Source organism: Myotis daubentonii, chromosome 16, assembly GCF_963259705.1.
Source record: "Myotis daubentonii chromosome 16, mMyoDau2.1, whole genome shotgun sequence".
Taxonomy (NCBI): domain Eukaryota; kingdom Metazoa; phylum Chordata; class Mammalia; order Chiroptera; family Vespertilionidae; genus Myotis; species Myotis daubentonii.
In genome coordinates this window covers 28,475,162-28,491,630 of record NC_081855.1, presented here as the reverse complement: position 1 = coordinate 28,491,630, position 16,469 = coordinate 28,475,162, and the positions used below count along the sequence as shown (strand labels likewise).

Sequence of the window (16,469 nt, the reverse complement as noted above, 5' to 3'; positions counted from 1 at the left end):
TGTCCTGTTGGAGGTAAGTTTATGTCTTCTCACTCTCTTTGATCTTGGTCTAATTCCCTACAGTGACTCCACCATTTCCTAATTGTGGGTTCTTGGCAAGTTCATTAGCTTCTCTAAGCTAGCCTCAGTTTCCCCAACTGTAAAACACAGATCTCTAGTACCTGCTGTTTTAAGGATCAGGTGAAGTAATTTATGTGACCATTTTACTCTCAGCTACTATGTAAGCTCCCGTGCTGAGGAGCTCTTCCAGGGATGGGCGGAGCCGAGCTGCTTCACTACTGGCCTCTAGCAACCACAGGAGCACCTCCAGCCCTGTTCTTACTTGTGGTTCCTAATTTTCAATTATCTGACTTCTACCAAGTGGAGGAAAAACAAATGGAGCAAACTGTGGACATTGTGAAGCCCTGTATAAAGTGTGTGATGTGCCGAAACCGGTTTGGCTCAGTGGATAGAGTGTCAGCCTGCGGACTGAGGGGTCCCAGGTTCGATTCCGGTCAGGGGCATGTACCTGGGTTGCGGGCACATCCCCAGTGGGAAGTGTGCAGGAGGCAGTTGATCGATGTTTCTCTCTCATCAATGTTTCTAGCTCTCTATCTCTCTCCCTTCCTCTCTGTAAAAAATCAATAAAATATATTTAAAAAAAAATAAAGTGTGTGATGCTGTCGAAACCGGTTTGGCTCAGTGGATAGAGCATCGGCCTGCGGACTGAAAGGTCCCAGGTTCGATTCTGGTCAAGGGCATGTACCTTGGTTGTGGGCACATCCCCAGTGGGAAGTGTGCAGGAGGCGGCTGGTCGATGTTTCTCTCTCATCGATGTTTCTAACTCTCCATCTCTCTCCCTTCCTCTCTGTAAAAAATTAATAAAATATATATTTTTTAAAAAAGTGTGTGATGCTAAAAAATTCCCCTGTTCTTGCACGGGATGGGTTTCCAAACAAGCCTTCCTATATAGAGTGTAAATTCAGGAGCCCAAGGAAAAGCCTGGATACTCCTCACAAAGAGGCAAATGTGTAAGCCACCAGCTCCTCCTTTTTTTTTTTTTTTTAACAGCTTTATGGAAATACTAGAGGCCCTGTGCACAAATTCGTGCACAGGTGGGGTCCCTCAGCCTGGCCAGCAATCAGGGTCGATTAGGGCCATCTTGCCCAGTCCCGTTCAGGGCTGGCCAGTGGGGGGAGGGACCATGGGAAGTTGGCCAGCCACGGGAAGTTGACTGTGGGAACGCACTGACCACCAGAGGGCAGCTCCTGCATTGAGCATCTGTTCCCTGGTGGTCAGTGGGCATCATAGCAACAGGTCGACTGGTTGCTCGGTCGCTTAGGCTCTTATATATATAGATATAGATATAAATATAGATAATTTACATATACAATTCACCCATTTAAAGTTTAAAGTTCAATAATTTGTACTACATTTACAGAGTTGCATAACCATCACCATGATCAGTTTTAGAACATTTTCATTATTGCAAAACAGAAACCCTGTAACCATGATCAGTCACACCCCATTTTCCTCCAAAGGTCCCAGCCCTAGGCAATAATGAATTTACTTTTTGTCACATAAATGGAATCATAAATTATGTGGTCCTTTGTGGCTGGCTTTTTTCATTTAGTATAATGTTGTCAAGGTTAATCCATATTGTAGCATATATCAGTACTTCATTTTTATTGTCAAATGTCAAATAATAATCTATTGTATGGGTAGACCACGTTTTATTTATCATTCATCAGTTGTTGGTCGCTTGGACCAGTTCCTTCTGAAATTTCTCTCTTGCATTTGATCTTCATAGAGACTTTCAGAAGAGTGACTTGATTGCACTTATAACAACTGTAAAAGCCCCGATATAGGTGTTTCCCACTGTACATATTTAATCTTATTACCTAAACTAAAATATGAAGATTCAACCACTCCTATTTGAAAAGATCAATACTTTCAACTCTTCTAATATATTTCATGGTACTATTAAACTATTTACCTTGATATCTCTCAATTTTGAATTAGTCACCATTTGAACTTTTTGTTAAAAATATAAATGCAGGTATGCAGTTGAAATTGGGAAATGCAAAATGAAAAATTAACTGTAATCCCAACACTCACAACCTTAGCATGCTTTTAAGAATAAATTTCTTTGTAAAAATGTTACATGTTTATTATAAATGCAGAAATTGCAGCAAAGTACAAGTTAGAAAGGAAATCACTCTGAATCCCAGAAATAATTATTTAAATATTAAGTTAAAAGCATTCCAGACATCTCCTCTTTTCTGTATATACGAGAGGCCTGGTTCACGAATTCATGCATGGGTGGGGTTCCTCCGCCTGGCTGGCAATCAGGCCAATGGGAGAAGGCGTGGCCAGCTCGGGGGAGAGACTGAGGGAGGTTAGCCAGCCACCCCCAATTAGGGCTGATTGGGAGGCTGGCAGCCAGGGGGAGGGACTGCAGGAGGTTGGCTGTGGGAGCACACTGACCACCAGGGGGCAGCTCCTGTGTTGAGTGTCTGCCCCCTGGTGGTCAGTGCATGTCATAGCAACCAGTCATTCAGTCAGTCAGTCACTTAGGCCTTTAGATAGATAGATAGATAGATAGATAGATAGATAGATAGATAGATAGATACAGATAGGACAGATGGATGACCAGATAGAAAAATACAAATTAAATATACATGATAAAAAATATATATATATACATGATGATTTTTGCCCTGGCCAGTGTTGCTCAGTTGGTTGAGCCGCATCCTGTGCACTGAAAGGTCACCAGTTCAAGGTCAAGGCACATACCCACGTTGCAGTTTCCATCCCCAGTCAAGTCAGAGAAGGCAGCCAATGGATGTCTCTCTCCTCTCTCCTCCTCCCGTCCTCTTTCTCTAAACTCAATGAAAAAAAAATACATATATATATATATATATATATATATATATATATATATATATATATATATATATGACTTTTTTAAAAGACAATATTTTACTTGAATTTTACAGAAGAGTTCCTGGTCCAAAATGGCGACTGAGCACATCCCATGAGCACATCCACACTTTCTGTCCTTTTCCCAGGACTCTAGAAATGATGGGGAGGGGGGAGGGGCGCGTGGAGAATGCATTTAATATATTCACACATGTGCTCTAAAACAAGATGAGTTATCAGAGATTGTGAGAAGTTCCTGATGGGCTTGAATGAAAGAGGATGGTGTCAGTCCCTGTGCCTGTGGGAATCCTCCTATGCTACTCCCACAAGAGGCAGGAGTTCCGTTCTCCTGTGGGAGCCAGGCAGTACAGTGGCAGCCTCCAGGCCTATCTTTCCTGCATCCCGCTCCATCCTCCTTTCTGGAGGTCATACAAGTGTTACCTCTATCTCCTGGCAGGAGCAGTGGTTCATAACTAGAACTGTGTCTCCAGTGGCTCAATATCAGGGAGACAGGAGGAGTGCTTAAAGCTCCAGCAATCCAATCTGCGTCCCTCAACTACACCCCAAGTTGAGAAAATTTCAGTTTAGTAGGGATCTGAGGAAAAAAAAAAAAAAGGCCCATGGTAAAGAGTCCCCAGATACTTGAGTAGCACCTTGAAATAGAGTAAAACAATAAATAAATAAAAAATTAAAAAACAGAAGAATTTTACTTGAGGGAACATAGCTAATGGAGTTGAAACAAACCCTTAGAATAAGCATTATTAATATAATCAGAGAGCCCTAACCGGTTTGGCTCAGTGGATAGAGCGTCGGCCTGCGGACTCAGGGGTCCCAGGTTCGATTCCGGTCAAGGGCATGTACCTTGGTTGCGGCGCATCCCCAGTGGGGAGTGTGCAGGAGGCAGCTGATCGATGTTTCTCTCTCATCGATGTTTCTAACTCTCTATCCCTCTCCCTTCCTTTCTGTAAAAAATCAATAAAATATATTTAAAATATATATAATCAGAGAGATGCAAGGCTATTGCATCCATGAAGCGAGAATAGGTATTATAAAGATGAATTAAATTGGAGAACTTGACAATCTAAAGCATAATGTTTGAAATAAAACACTCAGTAGATGGGTTGAATGGCAGAATCGATACACTGAAGAGTGAACAGTGCACTGGAAGATTAGCTGTAGAGATTCTCTCAGATGCAGTAAGAAAATGGAAGTATGAAAGCCATGGAAGGTCGGGCAGGAAGCGCAGACATCAGTCTGAAAGCAGTGACAGGAGAAAGTGGAGACCTGGAGGGCAGATATGGCAATGTTCTCTGTTATTTCAGCAACTGCACTTCTCCAGCCCTTCTTCCTGTTGCAAAGCCTGTCTCCCACGATGGAGGCTGAAAATGCTCACACATTGCTTCTCCAGCCACTCTCGCAGCTGGGGCCTGGCTGTGTGACCCAGTCCTGATCATGGGGACCTGATAGGACCTAGCAGAAAGGTATTTCTACAATACCAGAGATGCATAAGGAACAACTGCTTTCCCATGCAGGTGTGTGAGGAGAAACTCCCAGAAGCCACAGTGGCCCTCTTGCAACCACAAAGAGACAAAAGCAATGCTGAAAGAAAGATGACCCTCGGGTCCTTGTATTTTTATAAAAATATACTTTTACTTATTTCAGAGAGGAAGGGAGAGAGGGAGAGAGACAGAAACATCATTGCCCCTTGCATGCCCCCTACTGGGGATCGAGCCCCCAACCTGGGCACATGCCCTGACCAGGAATCAACTGTGACCTCCTGGTTCATAGGTCGATACTCGACCACTGAGCCACGCAGGCCAGGCCTTGTATGTTTGGATGTTAATCCCCTATATGTTTTATTTTTTTTAAATATATTTTATTGATTTTTTTACAGAGAGGAAGGGAGAGAGATAGAGTTAGAAACATCAATCAGCTGCCTCCTGCACATCTCCCACTGGGGACGTGCCCGCAACCAAGGTACATGCCCCTGACTGGAATCGAACCTGGGACCTTTCAGTCCGCAGGCCGACGCTCTATCCACTGAGCCAAACCGGCCCTGGCCCCCTATATGTTTTAGACATTGAAAATACCTCCTTCCATCCTGTAACCTATTAACTTTGTTTATGTGGTATCTTTCAGGGATAGAAATAGCTTTCATGCAATCAAATCTTGTTTGTTCTCCCGTTCGGTTTGTGTTTTTGGAGTTGTAAATTCTTCCCTACCCTAGGTCACAAAGTTCATCCTACATTTTATTCAGTCAGTTTTGTAGTTTCCCTTTCACATTTAGTTTCTTAACTCGTCTGAAGTTCACTCTTATTGATGATGTTAGGTAGTGATCCAGTTTTTCCTACTTCACCTGAGAAGCGATCTATTGCCATTGTATGGAAGGTGCCTATATATAAATGGGTCCTTCTTAGAGTTCTCTATTTTTGTTCCATTTGTATTTGCAAATTATGGCCTTGCAATATGTCTCAATATCTGGTAGAGCAAGCCTCCTTTTCCCCAATTATTTTTCTTTTTTTTCTTTCTTTTTTTTTGTTAATCCTCACCTGGTGATATTTTTTCCCATTGATTTTTTAGAGACTGGAAGGGAGGGAGGGAGGGGAGAAAGAGAGAAAGAGAGAGAAACATCCATGTGAGAGACACATCGATTGGTTGCTTCCCATAGGTGCCCCGACAGGGAGCAACCCAGGGTCGACACTCTAATCACTGACCCACACCGGCCAGGGCCAATTACTCTCCTTTTTTAAGGTTATGTAAACCATTCATTTTCCTTAATATATATTTTAGAGTATTTTTTTTTAAACTTGAATTTTGTTTGCACTTAATAGATTTGGAGACAAGTGCTGAACAGAATAAATAAGAAAAACAAAAACAAAAACAGCCCTGGCTGGTGTGGCTTAGTTGGTTGAGCATCGTCCTGGGCACCTAGGGGTCACCAGTTTTGATTCCTGGTCAGGGCACATACCCAGATTATGGGTGCAATCCTTGGTAGGGGAGTGTACAGGGGGCAACCGACTGATGTTTCTCTCTCTCCCTCTCTCTCTAAAATCAATAAATCATATGTTAAAAAAGAAAAAAAACCCCAAACAAAATAATGTAATAATGACATTTCACAGCATCAAAAATAAAAAAACATTCTTAAAGTTATCAGAGAGAAAAGCAAATTACTGAGAAAAGAATAAGAATCAGATTGTCATCTGACTTTCATCTGCAACAGCAGACATGAGAAACAGTAGAACATATGGAAAAAACAGAGCATCAGTGTGTGTTCTTGTTTCAGAAAACTTCAGGATGTATCTTTAAACTCAAGCTTGATACCTCAGGGAGACCAGAAAACTGAACTGTTCTCCTTGCCTCGTTTTACAAGTTATCCATACAGTTGGCCCTCTGCTGAGTGTTCACATGTGTCACATTTGGGGATTCAACCAACCCAACCAATCGCAGATTGAAAATATTTGGGGGGTGGGGGTGGGGGAGGGAAGTTACATTGTTGCTGACATGTACTATGTAGTTAGGCCTACCATGGTTAGAATGGTTATATCTGTACCGAACATGTACAGACTATTTTTCTTGTCATTATTCCCTAAACAATACCAAGGGATGGTGCTACATTGGAGGGAAAATCAGAGGAAATGCATAAATAATTGAGACCATTTATAATTTGGGTGAGTAGTAACAGGCATATGTTATAAACTAATATTTCTTTTTAAAATTTAATTTAAATTAAATTTATTTCCATCACCATGTATCCCCTTTATGCTCTCTTGGACCAATATTTCTTACTTTTGATGTTTTGATTTTATTCAATTCTTTAAAACATGGTTTGTAAGCTTTGGAGTTAACACTGAGATAAGGGGATTTTATTTCACATGCTGAGGAAAAAAGATTTTACATAAAATATTTTGATATCTCAAGGATATACTATCTCCGCCAAGAAGCAGAGCAAGGAGGGCTATAACTTCTGGTATCAAAAGAACATGTCAAATTTAACGTGAGACTTTTTACTCTGCTTGATCAAGGCCCTTTCTTTAGCTGGCTGAGTTGTAAATATGTATTCTATATCTTTGCATTTCTTATTGCTACAGAGGATGGCAAACCATGTTATAAATCCTGTATAATCCAAGTATTTTTAGGTGCACAGATTGCTTCCTTCAACAAGAGACTTATCTTTTTTTGTGTCACATCTCTCTTATTTAAGACAGAATTATGCTTTCCAGTTTTACAAACACTTTCTTCAAAGTGCTGAAAGAAAACGAAATGTGACAACTAGAAATTCTATTCCAGCCAAACCACTTCTCAAATTTGGGGAGTAAGTATAAATAATTAGAGGTACACCGAAGCCTAGAAAATTTGCCACCCATAGACTCCCTCTGAAATAACTACTTTTTAGTTATTTTAGTTAGATTTTCTGGGGACAAGAGTCCAGGGTCTGTTTTATCCAGAAGTGAAACATCTGCCTGGCCCTAGGAACGCTCCAACAACCTAGGTGCATGCGAAGGATGCGCCTATGGACTACGTCAGTTTTCAGTCCGTTTTTTTGATAGAATACATGCTCTACGAAGAGAAATGAAAGAAAATGAAGTACAAGAAGAAATAGCGAGTAAATAAATTAGTGAAAATTACTGTCTAAATATTAATTGGATTAAAATTTAGAGAGAGTGGATGGGAGGGAGGGGGCTGGAGAGGGAGAGAGAGAAGAGAGAGAGAGAAGAGAGAGAGAACACATTGATGTGAAACACATCGTTTGGCTGCCTCCCGCAGGACCCCGGGCAGGGGCTGATCTCGAACCTACAACTCGGGTAGCTGCCCTTCACCAGGAATCCAGCGTGCACCCTTCAGTGCGCGGGGGGCGACGCTCTACCCGTTGGGCCACACCAGCCAAGGCCGCTTTTTCTTTGTTGAGCTGGGGAATTTGGGTAGCTGTTAGGCTTCGGTGTGACTCCCGAGAGGAATTCATTTGGTGCGTGGGGGCAAAGATGATATTTCACTTTCTGACATCACTGTTCTCCAACCCCGGTGGATTCAATCACAGGCTGTCCAGCTTTCTGTAGGATTCTTGCCCGGAAAGTGTGTGCGCGCGCGCGTGTGCCTCCCACAAGTGTCGTTAGACCTTTGAACGAATTTGAATGGTGCTGTTCTTTGTGAGCCACATGTGAGCACTTTATAAGATTGTTTATGGCCCTGAGCGAATGATTAAACCTAGAAGCTACAAAGAAAGCGAAAAGAGCTTTCAATGGATACCGAGCCCGGTGCTCAAATACCCTCTCAAGGGCGATGGTGGGGAGTCGAGGCTGAGACCTTTTTTGGGTGGTTGGGGACTACCTGGCCTTGAGCTCCCATTGCTAGGCACGTCCTCTTTTAGTCGCGGGCAGGCCGCTAGGCGGTGTCGGGGAGCCATCCGCCCACCGGCGAGCAGCCCCGCTCTCATCCTCACCCTCCACCCCTCTCGCCGGGCGTAGAGACTACAACTCCCGTGGTGCTCTGGGAGGGGAGGAGGGGGAGCCCCCTGGGGGGAGGGGCACGGAGGCGGGTCTTCCGGGCGTGTGTTTCCGGCGTCGGCCGCGGCCCGGACAGTGTGAGAGCTGTAAGATGGCGGCGGCGGCGGTGGTAGAGTTCCAGAGAGCCCAGTCTCTACTCAGCACCGACCGGGAGGCCTCCATCGACATCCTCCACTCCATAGGTAAAGGCAGCCGCGCCCCCTCCCGGGCCCTGCTGTCCCCGCGCGGCCGGTGTCGGCCGGCGGCGGCGGAGCGGGGCCGGGCGAGCCGGTTCTGGCGCTGCTGACTCACTGTGTGTGTGTGAGGGGGGCCGGGCCGGGGGCACAGGCCGCTCGGGGCTCCCTGGAGCCCCCGGGGTCCCACGCCGGCGGGAAGCCCCGAGACAGCCCCGGCGTCCGCTGGCGGGCTGCTGACTCACCGTGGGCTCCGCGCGGGGCGGGAGAGCGGGCCGAGCCGGGGCCGCACCACTCCCTGGACTTGTCTCCCGCTCCGGCCCGAGCGAGCCGCCGGGACCCGGAGCAGCGCCGGCGGCGTGCTTGCTGCCGCCCGGCCACCCGGTCGGAGACCCTCCAGGGGAAGGGCCCGGGCGAGACCCGCTGTGGACAGGCATTTCCCGCCGTCGTTATCAGCACCGCCAGGTCCGGGTGGGAGCGGGAGCGCGAGCGCTCGCTCTTCCTCGGAGTTTGCTTGCACGGGACGCTGGGAGCTGCTGCTGCTCCCCGGACCGCGGCGGTAGGCTCCGCGGGAGAGGGGGCCTCCTCCTGCTGGGGGGAGTCCCGAGGGGGCACACGCCGCGGGCTGGCACTGGGGGTGAGGCGGTGGCCGCCGCGATCCTTGGCCCCCGGGTGGGGTGTAAAGAGCGCGATGTCGGGGTGGCACCGTCGGGCCGGAGGAGGTGACTCATCGCCCTCCTCTCCCCTGCAAAGGCTGGAAGTGAGTTAGGGAGTTAGTTGTGCGCCGCGGAGTTCAGGGAACTCGGGGGCCGGCCGGCTGCCCGTCGCTGGGAGAATGGAAGGAAAATACCTGAACACCCGGCATAGTGAGTGGTGGTACCCTTGGCACACGGCGGGGAGGCTGCAGTGGGAGCCCCGGCCAGCCCCTTCCGACGGGTTTCTGCTAGGCTTCAGGTGTGAACAGAGATAAAAGCATGATGACCGAGAATGCTTTTCATGTGCAGTCATGACGGGTTCAGCTAGGACTAGGGCCCGAGCCAGCTCTGCACGGCGCACGCAGGAGTGTGAGCTTCTAACGTAGCCGGAGCGGATTTGATGCGGATCAACAAGTAGTAGGAGACTGCACGTGTATGTGGGACCTCCAGGAGGCTGGCTTTCTGTTGACTGACTGGTCTGAAATTTGGTATTCCTAGCTGCGTGGAGGAAGGACGATGGCAAGGTCCTGATGTCTTTATCCTTGGGGGTCCTGGAGGCAGAGGGGGTCCCCTCCGGGGAGCTAAGGTGCCTTTGTGAGTGGATGATATTGGTAAATATCGGGTGTTTCCTTTGGAAGTTCTGATCTTGACTTATCGGTTGCAGTTGCAGAGCCAGAGCCATCGCAACCCCTGTTGCATGTGTATTTTTATTCTGTGGACACACACTCACATTCAGAACTACTGTGAGCAGCACAGGTTTGAATTTTTTCGTGCCTAGTGTTTTGTCCTTTATGAAATGGGAATTACGGTAAACTGTAAGGCGAGGATCTCTTGCTTGCCCACTCACTACCCAGGAGAGAGTTCCCTGAAAGCGTCCCGGTCAGAGCTGGAGTCAGGATGGGTGACAGCCCTACTTTCCCCGGACTCCATGATGGAGTTTCAAAGTCTTGGTTTTTGCCAAGTCATGATGCTTGTAAGACAAGTGGTAACTGGTGATGCTCACGCAGATTACCTCTGCACGTTTGGAGAGGCTATGCAGTGTTCCGGATGTAGACTAGTTATGAGCAGTCGAAGGTGGAACGGATAGCACGAAGTTATTTTAACAGGTCCTGAGTCCATTAGGACGGGCTTCCCTCCTACCGATCACACGGGAGCTTTGAGAGGGTTGTTTTTCCTGAATGGCTTTGTAGAGCTGCGTACCCCTAGCACCCGTCAGCGGAGGCTTTCACGGGCCTAAAGTTCACTGGGAGACTGTTTATCCTCACCTGAGGGTATTTTTCCCATTGATTTTTTTTTTTTTTTTTTTTTTTTGGAGAGAGGGAAGGGGGCGAGGGAAAAGGGGGGGGGGGGAGAAATCGATTGCTTCCTGCACATGTCCCAACCTGGGTTGGGGATCGAACCTGCAGCCCAGGTATGTGCCCTTGACCAGGAATGAAACCAACCACTCTGATGTGCCAGCTGATGCTCTAACCACTGAGCACACCAGTAGGGTGGTTTATTGAAAGACTTGACTTTATAGTCATTAGTAACGTGGTCATTTGATTTTAGTTTGTGGCAGGTAAATGCACAGATATGTTGAATATTTTCACAAAACAGTGCCTAGCCTGGGGCTTACTACCATGAGTATGAAGAACTTGTTTTGTTTGAATTTTGTCTTAACCAAATGACTGCAACAGAAATCTCAGTGTATGTGGGCAAGGGAAAGTCTGATAGAATGAAAGGCACATTTAAAATAAAAGAGAAGAATCTATTATGATGTACATGATTTTTCTACTTTTTTTAAAGCTTTCGAACTTGTCTTTTGGTAACTGAGTTTGTAATTGGCCTTGTGAGGGTGAAATTTCCTTTAGTCTGCATTTTTGTCAGAATTTTAAGAGGTTTTGATTTTCTTCTCCCAGTGAAGCGTGACATCCAGGAGAATGATGAGGAGGCAGTGCAGGTCAAAGAGCAGAGCATCCTGGAACTGGGGTCTCTCCTGGCAAAGACTGGACAAGCTGCAGGTAAGTGCTACAAATGGATTGCTTTCTCCTTTTACCTGTAATGCTGGGTGAAGTTGCAATTTTTTGTTGAAGGAACATAGGAGCTTCACTTTTTTAGCAAGAGGTTAAGTGGCCTTTAAATTCAGTTCTTTCACGGGAAAGTTTTTTGTTCTGCAGCTGCAGGAAAAGCTGTTCATCTTAGATTCCATGATCTGGGATTAGTTTGTGGTTTGAATTTTAGCTGTATTCCCATTCGTACAGGCAGCAGCAATAGCAGAGCAGTCTTCAGTGATTTCACTGAGCAGCTCTGATTTATTTAAGGTGGGTAGTGACTTTAGGCTCCCAGTGTGTAAATGACTAGGGATTTTGCATGTAAGTAAGTAACTTAATGTCCTTTTTTTCCTGCTACAGGATGGGTCAGACATTAAATGGGAAGAGCCTTCCCAAGATTTCTTAATTGATACCTACGTCTTTGCGCATGTCCCTGCCCAAACATTCTAGTTGTGATTGAACCATTGACTTTCTAGGCCTCAGATGGTGATGGGTATGTCCTTAGAATAAGATTCCTGTTGACCATGAAGGGCCTTTGACTAGTAAAGTGGTAATAGTAGTCAGAGAAGCCCGCTTAAACTTAAGATGGATGAGTTTTGGTGACCTTACAGTGAATTTAGAGTTTATCTGATTAGAATGGATTAAGCTCTGGTAGGAGACCTCATGAATTACTTTTCCCCAAATTATGTTGTTATCCAAGAGAATGTTAGGTGTAAGATAGCAAAACTTCCTGAACTTGAGAACCAAGATCTTTCCCAATAAAGGATGACAAATTATTAGGCTAAATCAATAGAAAGTTGTGTGAAGTTGGGAGGATATGTTTCTGTGGGTCTTTATCTTACTTAAAATATCTATAATAAGAAAAATAGCCTTAGCTGGTTTGGCTCAGTGGATAGAGAATCGGCCTGCAGACTGAAGGGTCCTGGGTTCGATTGTGGTCAAGGGCACATCCCCAGGTTGTAGGCTCGATCCCCAGTAGGGGGCGTGCAGGAGGCAGGTGATCAGTGATTCTCTCTTATCATTGATGTTTCTCTCTCTCTCCCTTTCTCTCTCTCTCCCTTTCTCTCTCTCTCCCTCCCTCCCTTCCTCCCTCCCTCCCCCCCCCTTCCTCTCTGAAATCAATAAAAATATATTCAAAAAAAGGAAAAAAAAAAAACAGTGAAAATAACCAAAAGTCTTTTAAAAAAATACACACAAAACAGTTTTTGAGTGCTTACAATGACCTACTTACTGGTTATTTTATTTTATTTATTTATTTTTAATCCTCACCCAAAGATATTTTTCCATTGATTTTAGAGAGAGTGGAACAGAGAGGGAAAGACAGAACTATCGATGTGAGAAAAACACATTGATTGCTTGCCTCTTGCACGTGCCCTGACCAGGGCTGGCCGTCAGGGCCAGGGAGAAGCCTGCAACTGAGGTACATGCCCTTGATTGGAATTGAACCTGGGATCCTTTGGTCTGTAGGCCAACCCTCTGCTCACTGAGCCAAACCAGCTAGGGCTAGTTACTGTTTTAAGCACAAACATGGTTTAGCTTATTGAATCCTTGAAACAACTCCATAAGGTAGATTCTCTTATCTATGTACACCTGAGGAAACTGAGCACAGGAAAGTTACTGTCTTACTTAAGGTCTATCAGCTAGTATGTGAGAGAGCCAGGATTTGAGCCCATGGAGTCCTATTACAGAGTTCATGGCCTCATGGTGTAATGGTTTTTGCTCCCCATAGTTATCCCCTTATGGATTATCAGTGGTGGGTGGTGTGTTTTTTTATTTTATGTTGATTTCCCTCCTATTTAACACAGGTATGGATTCTTTTTGCCCGTCAGTTAATGTGAGCTTTGGAGTTAGAGAACAGTTTTGATAATTAGTCCATACAAAATATTATTAACAAGGTCATTTTCTTGAAAGAATTATAGAACCAAGTGAAATGATTTAAGATTTTTCTGTTACTGAAACATCCAAATGTCTTTCCCTGCAGTAGCATAGATAATTAGAAACGGCATGTAGTATATAGTCAGTCCTTCAGAAAATTTATCCCAAAATGTTAATTGTTTTACTTGAAATTTCCTTTTTCATGCTTTACTCTCTTATTCCTTGCCCTCCCTTCCTTGTAACCCATACCTGAGAAGTTTAGAAGTGTACTGTTAATCCTATTGGAATTTAACAGGTGAATCATAAGAACTTTTAAAAACTTGTTTTCTAAGGAAGAGTGAGAATATAGGTATATACAATAGAAACCCTAAGGAAGTCTTGGGGCCTGCATTCATTTACCTTATTTAGCTATTAATAATTGATAGGCTTGTATTGTTTTCTTTGATTTGGAGATTTCTGAGAACAGAAAATATGTGTTTCATGAATCTTCAGTTTTTATGCGTTTAATACATGGCTAACACTGTGCTAAGTACTCTATTCAAAAAGTTTAAGATAAGGTCTTTGACTGACAGCACTCATTTTGGGACTTGGTGAATCAGACTGTGTCCTGTGCAAAGTTGTGATAGAAAGTATTGCTGAGTATTATCAGACATGGTGCCTAAGTGCAGGGTCTGCAGATTTCATAGCCTGAGACTATGAAATTATGTTGAGTTCTGTGAGGCTTTAAAAGGGAAGTTCTGATCATATAATTGCAAATAATCTCAGAATAGGAGGAAGAAGTTATATGATTCTGTGGAAATTTAAAAATTTAATTTAGTATATGTGAACATGGAAAGAAACAGGGAATATAACTAAGAATGAATAAGAAACAATAGTAGGCTAAAATAAAAAATGAATTGAGTCTTTTGGCAACTAAGAGGTTATTTGTTTCTCCGTTAGTGTGAAGAGAATAACACACTCAGTGCTTGGAGAAAATACTGTCATGCTAGCAGGTGCTAAAGAGAAGGCACATTGCTTAGCCCATGTTTTGCTTCTGCCTTTTCCAGGAAGGAAAATGGTTTTCAAAAAAGAAAAAGATAGAAATAATACCAGAAAGAATTAAAGCCAAGGTAGGTGAGAGAAGAGAGAGCAGCAGATAGTCTTTTTAAATAAGTTCTAGGCTCTGACATTTTCTGTCTTTTATTATCAAAAGAATAGTTCTAACAGATATATTTATAGAGCCACTGTTATTATTTTGAGAAAAATCATGGAGGATGGAGAGATATAAGAAAACAGTATGGATGAATATTATTCCACTTTTCAAAAAGGCAATAAAAAAATACTAGACACGATAAACTGGTAATCATCAGTAAAGTTCTGGGACAGATTATTTGATAAGTATGTTTTAATCGCTTAGAACGGTGGGTTTATTAAGATTATTCCAAATTCACTCTTGGTTTTCTTGGTTAGCCTTATTAGACCGTGGATATGCAGGGCTCCTCCACAGACAGTGGCTGGGCAGCTGTTCTTATAAATAAGGTTTTGTTGAACATAGCCATACCTACTTATTTACATACTAGAGGCCCGGTGCACGAATTTATGCACGGGCGGGGTGGGGCCGGCCTGCCCCAATCTGGCCCATCGAGCCAGGCCGGCTGGGTTGTGTGTGTGTGGGGGGGCAACGTGGGAGGTTGGCCAGCTGGCTCCAACCCCGATTGGGGGAAGAACTGGCTGGGGAGCGGGGCCGCGGCAATTGGCCTGCTGACCCCACCCCCTGGTCGAACTCCCAGTAAGTCAAACTCCTGCCCAAGGGGACAATGTGCATATTAGCCTTTTATTATATAGAACTAGAAGCCCCATGAACAAAAATTTGTGCACTGGCGGGGGGCGGGGGGTTCCTCAGCCCAACCTGTGCCCTCTCACAGTCTGGGACCCCTCGGGAGATAACCACCTGCTGGCTTAGGCCCGCTCCCCTGGTGGCAGATGGCACGCCCAATCCCGTGGTGTCTGTCCCATCTCTCCCGGTCGCAGATGACAGGCCCAGATCCTGTGCTGGGGTGGGTGGCGGCTTGGGATCACGCTGCCGCCCACCCCGCCCCACACACGGCAGGCCAGGATCTTGTGCTGGGGCAGCCAGCGGCTCGGGATTGCGCTGCTGCCAGCCCCTGGTGGGCGGAGCAGCGGGATCTGCCTGCAGTATGCAAATTAGCCGCCATCTTTGTTGGCGGTTAATTTACATATCTCACTGATTAGCCTATGGGAGGCGTAGCAAAGGTACGGTCAATTACCATGTTTGTCTATTATTAGATAGGATTACCTATGACTGCTTTGCATTACAGTTAGGCTGAGTTGAGTACCTGCCCCTAAAACCTTATAGCCAAAGCTGAAAATATTTACTATCTGACCCTTTACAGAAAAAGTTGGCCAACCCCTAGGTTAGGGGTTAGGGGAGTGATAATGACTACATATCTGATATATCAGAGTATTTGAAGATTTGCCATAATAACAGGTATAGGTTATGAATTTATGATGACAAATGGATCATTTGTCAGCCTGAAGGAAAGTCTCTAGCATCATGGCATAGGGATCTGTCCTTGTTCTTCTGGTCAGCATCTGATGGCTGAAGCCATTTCAGAAGGTGTGCTTATTTTTGTAGATGACTTAGTACAGGACAGAATTAAGATTTAGAGTTATTGTCAGAGCCAGCAAGATTAAATTCAGTGTGCTAAGAATAAAGTTATATACTTAAAATATTTATCAAAACAGAGGAAGGTGGGGAATTACCTGTCTCTGCAAAAAGACCTTCATGGATTCATTGAACCAAGAGTGATGTTAGAAAAAGCGAAACACGCTATTTGTGTTACATATGGTGGCTAGGTGAAAAGAATTAAGACACGATTCTACTGGTTGCACCCTACCTGGAGCACTGTTTTCAGTTCTGGGTATTACAAGTGGTATATCTACAAACTAGAGTTTATTCAGAAAAGGGCAACTAAGGTGATAAGGAATCTGGGAACCAGGACATTGGAGGAACAGTTGAAACAGGTAAAGATGTTTAGTTTGGAGAAAGGGAAGGTTAGGGGGATATAAACGTAGTTGTCACCAAATCTCTGAAGCCACTTGGAAGGAGGATATAGACTCATGTTCCAAAAAAATTTAGTTTGACCAACATTGGAGTAGTTTGCTTTCTGAACATTTCTGTCACTCAAGATTATTCAGAATTGTTCAAGCATAGTAGGTAATGCTGTGGGAGAAGAGACATCGCACTGGACTGCTTTTAAAAGCTATGATTATATAATTGGAATTTGCATAAAT

At 44.7% G+C, this 16,469-nt stretch overlaps 1 protein-coding gene across 1 annotated transcript in view; it reads left to right on the top strand.

Annotated features, from left to right (window-relative positions):
* Positions 1-8,435: 8,435 nt before the first annotated feature.
* Positions 8,436-16,469, top strand: part of PSMD11 (proteasome 26S subunit, non-ATPase 11) — a 32,372-nt gene continuing 24,338 nt past the window's right edge. Inside the window, exons 1-2 of the mRNA XM_059669513.1 lie at positions 8,436-8,584; positions 11,169-11,270. Coding sequence (XP_059525496.1) covers positions 8,494-8,584; positions 11,169-11,270 — 193 coding nt within the window. The 5' untranslated portion in view covers positions 8,436-8,493. The remainder of the gene's footprint in view (positions 8,585-11,168; positions 11,271-16,469) is intronic.